The following is a 4,884-nucleotide window of genomic DNA, read 5'->3' as shown; positions in this document are numbered from 1 at the left end:
GATAATGTATGTTAATTCGATTCAAGAAGAAAGAATAGACAGTAACGAAGATCATACTTTTGTTTATGTTTGGATTGAGAGATGGTGAAGATCAGTCCACAAGTAGGGGGCAGAATAATCAGTTGACAGTCTAACAAAAAAAAGAAAATGTTAGCGACATATCTTAATTCGACTATAAGAAAAGAAGGAAACATACCTCATAAGTTGAGGTTAGAGGTGGAAGAAAGAAACAAAGTATATTGAAATAGCCGAACAACGCATACTAGAACGGAAAATAGATTTAAGAGAAAGTTGAAATAAAAAGAAAAGTTGAGGGACTTACCAACACAGTTTAGAAAAGAGTCCGTGAAGAAGTCTAAAAAAATATGAACACAGATTGGGATATAAATAGAGCATACAATAATAGGGTTGGTGAGGAAGGTTAGGTAAACTTAAGTGCACCTAACTCAATAAATTCAAAAAGTAAACCCATATTAAAGACAGTGAAGTCAAAAGTAAATAAATTAAGTAATGGTCAGGTCACTATTAATTTGATGGTTGAGCTAAAACATGACATAAATACAACATAATGAAGGCCTTAGGATTTCAAAAAGCCATTTGATTGGAACAAATTCAGCTCCAAGCAAACCAAATAAATAGTTACAACAATTTCAAAGTTGAAATCAATTTTAAAATGTACAAAAATTAAATTCGTTTGAATGCTAAAAGAAAAATGGAATGAAGCAAAAGTAGATTCACTCAGAAAACAGGTTGAAAGGAATTAAAACTAAACCATAAATCATACTCCAAATATAAGGAAAAACAGTTTCAAACTCATCATCGGTCTTACAGGGAAAAAATAGAAAATAGACCTGGTCTTGGGTGGATTGGCCCCCACCAAGCTCCAATAACACAGTCTGCATCCCCTACCAAGAGTTAACTTGCCTCTAATTTACATAGAAAAGCAAAAGAAAAATGGCAAAGGAGGACACATGATTTAATATTGAAGCGGCAAGAGAAAATCTGGATAAAAAAGTATGGAAGCAGATCAAAATAGTAGACAATAGTTGTAGGAGGAAGAAGAAGATTATAAAAATTATATAGGTTTGCAAGAAAGAAAATCAAACATGCATGAGGAAGAACAAAGACAAATTTAATAACATATAAATTGATAAAAAAAATAAATAAATAAACTCATTCAAGCAAGTAGAACAGTAGATAGTAGGAACATAAAAATTATCAAGGTTTGCTTTGGACAGTCCGGAATCGAAATCGCAAAAAGAACATTCAATAGTCCAGAATCAGAAAATCAAACAACGAAGAAAGAACATCAAACATCTTGAAGGAAGAATATCAAACATGCATGAGAAAGAACAGAGACTCATCTAATAACACATAAATAGATTAAAAAAAACAATGATCAAGGTTTTCCTTTGGACAACAGGAATTTGGAATAAAAAAAATATGAATAATATCAAATATGCATGAGGAAATCAAGACGGATTTAACACTAATCGTCAGTGTAGAACAAGGTAATGGCAAAAAAAAAAAAAAAGTAGATCTAAACAAAAAAAACCCTAGATCTAACACTAATCGTCAGCATAGAAGAAGATAATCGCAAAAAAAAAAAGTAGATTTGCGCAAAAAAAAAAAAAAAAAACTAGATCTACTATAAAATAAAAAAAATACGAAATATCGTTAGATCTACGACAAAAACATTTGAAATCGGAGAATAGACATACAGAGAAGCCAAAAAACATAATCGAAATCAGAAAAATAAAGAGACGTACAGAGAAACAAAAAAAAAAAAAAATACACAGAGGAACCAAAGCTGAGAACGAGTAGATGAAGAGAAATACAACCATTCCAACCGGAGAAACGAAAGACATACAACCCATTCTAGCCGGAGGGAGAACAAAGAGACCAGAGAACAGAGAGATCAGACGAAGAAGAGAACCCAAATGACGGAAGAAAGGAGAAAATGAAAAGAGAAAGAAAGTGGTGATTAATTACGCACGACAGAAAAGAGAGAGGAGCTAAAGAATAGACCTGTAAAAATGGGATGTGAAACGAGGGAGTAAAACTGTGGATTGAAAAACTCACCAGTTTCAAATTTCTTCGCCATCAAACATCGGGTGAGCTTTTTAGGCCCACTCAACTTAACTCAAGCCCACCATCCAACGACCCCTAAAAATTTAAGATTTCAAATACTACCAAATGACTATTTGTAACTTTACAAAAAAATAAACAGTTAACTAATTAAACTTAAAATATTAATTAAATATTAATTAATCTAAATTAATAACTAAACTAAAATATATAAAATTATCTAACATTTCATCCTACCTCAAAATTAGATTTAGTCACCGACCTTTTAAATTTGTGTATATCTTGTCTAAACTCGTGCATGAAAAAGAGATTAAAGACATCGCTACCAAAATTTATAACTCAAATTTTGTATCTATTTATGTGAATAAATCTAAACACATACATAGATAAAGACATATAACACATTTATTACCATTTAGTATTTACTTACTCTAACCCGAAGTTGTTTTAAAAAACTTTAAATTCAAGAATTAAAATAAAACATTTGTGACATAATTGAAATCAACCAATAGTTTGAGATATTTTTAATAATTTAAGTCTCGTTTAGTAGTTAGTTATTTTTTTTTTAAAAAAACAAATAAACCTATAGATACTATTTCTACCTCCAAATTTTTTCTTTTGTTATCTATTTTTACGAATAATTTAAATAACTAAGCTAAATTTTGAAAATTAAGACCCCATTTGGTAACAATTTTGTTTTTGGTTTTTGGTTTTTTAAAATTACTTCTATTTTTTTCTCATTTCTTACAATAATTTGCATATTTTCTCCTCAATTCAACATCGAGTTACTCCATCAGACATTGAAAGAGCTGTTTAAGTACAATGATTGAATATTCTTGGCCAAATTCTAAAAATAAAAATAACTTTTAAAGTCTTTTTTTTATAAAAAAATTAACTTAATTTTTTAAATCATTAGTAAAAAGTAGATAACAAAGTAAGAAATTTAGAGGTAAAAGTAGTATCCATAGCTTAATTTTAAAAAATAAAAACAGAAACAAAATGGTTATATAAGGAAATTGAACGATTATATTTAAAAAGATGGATGATAATAAATAGAAAAAAATAGACTTTAATTTTCAAAAATCAAAATAAAAAACAAAATGTTTCTCCAACGGCCTTAACAATTGAAAAGTAGTAGATTACAAATCTGGATCTGCAAGTAAGTCAGCCTTAATTGAAAAATAGACTTTAATTTTTAATTGTTTATTTATTTTAATTTATTATCTTTTTAAGTCAGTAGGGACAAACCGATAACTGTAACTGCCCTTACACTTTCATTTCTTTATTTATTATGTTTACAATCGACAGCCTGTTTGTTGCCAAGACAACAATTTTTGAAAAGACGTTCATTCGATACACAAGGGAAGTTGTTCAATTGAAGCTAAGAGATCGACGATGGCGGTCGCAGCCTCAAGAGTCAACGGACCCAACCTCACTCCGCTATCCAAAGCCGACGAAAACTACCACAGACCCACTGATCTCAAAGCTTTTGATGACACCAAAACCGGCGTCAAAGGCTTAGTCGACGCCGGAATCACCGAAATTCCTCGTATCTTTTACCGCCCACCGGAGAATTATGACTCGGACAATGTTTCCGGCGAAACCCAAATCCACATACCAGTGATAGACCTCGACCAGATCAACAAAAATTCACTCAAACGCAAATACACCATCGACAGAGTCAGAGAAGCCTCAGAGAAATTGGGTTTTTTCCAACTGATTAACCATGGGATTCCGGTGGACGTTCTCGAGGAGATGAAAGATGCAGTTCGGAGATTTCACGAACAAGAAGCGGAATCCAGGAAACAATATTATACTCGCGACCTCACCAAGCCTTTGATTTACAACAGTAATTTCGATCTGTATTCTGCAGCCACCACCAATTGGAGAGATACCTTTGGGTATATAAGTGCCCCAAATTCTCACAATCCACAAGATCTGCCGGAAATTTGCAGGTAAAGATTGCTGTTTTTGATTATTAAAAAACAAAAAACGAAACCCCTTTTACTAATTACTAACCTATGTTTTTACAGGGATGTTCTAGTGGATTACTCGAAACGAGTGATGGAGATTGGGAATTTACTGTTTGAATTGCTGTCGGAAGCTTTGGGTTTGAACCCAAATTATTTGAAGGATATAGATTGCAATGAAGGGCTTGCACTTGTATGCCACTATTACCCACCATGCCCACAGCCGAATTTGGCCATCGGCACATCGGAGCACACCGACAATGACTTTATCACAGTGCTATTGCAAGACCACATTGGCGGCCTTCAGATTCGCTATGAGAACAAGTGGGTCGACGTGCCCCCTGTCGCCGGAGCTTTAGTGGTCAACATCGGAGATCTTATGCAGCTGATAACAAACGACAAATTCAAAAGCGTTAAGCACAGAGTTCTTGCAAACAAGGTGGGTCCGAGAGTATCAGTTGCAGGCGTTTTTTCGACGCTCTCTTTCCCAACTGACAAATTGTATGGACCTATCAAAGAGTTGGTATCAGAAGAAAATCCTGCAATATACAGAGAAACCACCATTAGAGACTTCAGTATCCAGTTCCGTTCGAACGGACTTGGAACTTCTATTTTGCAGCATTTCAAGCTGAATCAAGCAGATGCTTAATTAGTTGTTAACAGAGGAAAGTAAAGAAAACAGAGTGGTTGATTCTGTGTGTTCTCTATTTTGATTGAACTTGTGACTATAGCTGAAGAACATAACTGAAACTTGTTCAATGGTGTACCTTGTTGTCAATGTAAGATTGTAAGATGAATATGAATAAATAATAAAATTGTTGTGTCA

At 33.0% G+C, this 4,884-nt stretch overlaps 1 protein-coding gene across 1 annotated transcript; it reads left to right on the top strand.

The window, feature by feature from the left end:
* Positions 1-3,337: 3,337 nt before the first annotated feature.
* LOC120069636 (1-aminocyclopropane-1-carboxylate oxidase homolog 1-like) lies at positions 3,338-4,884 on the top strand. The gene is made up of 2 exons (XM_039021418.2): positions 3,338-4,043; positions 4,122-4,884. The coding sequence occupies exons 1-2, from the start codon at positions 3,484-3,486 to the stop codon at positions 4,705-4,707; spliced, it is 1,146 nt and encodes a 381-aa protein (XP_038877346.1). The 5' UTR covers positions 3,338-3,483; the 3' UTR covers positions 4,708-4,884.

This window comes from Benincasa hispida, chromosome 1, assembly GCF_027475165.1.
Source record: "Benincasa hispida cultivar pf3 chromosome 1, pf3_genome.v1.1, whole genome shotgun sequence".
In the NCBI taxonomy this organism is placed as follows: domain Eukaryota; kingdom Viridiplantae; phylum Streptophyta; class Magnoliopsida; order Cucurbitales; family Cucurbitaceae; genus Benincasa; species Benincasa hispida.
This window is presented reverse-complemented; position numbering and strand designations above follow the sequence as displayed.

Excerpts from the sequence above, each read along its gene's own strand:
- LOC120069636 (XM_039021418.2), top strand. The coding sequence starts at position 3,484 with ATGGCGGTCGCAGCCTCAAGAGTCAACGGACCCAACCTCACTCCGCTA. Across the intron at positions 4,044-4,121 it reads GATCTGCCGGAAATTTGCAG|GGATGTTCTAGTGGATTACT; the intron begins GTAAAGATTGCT and ends ATGTTTTTACAG.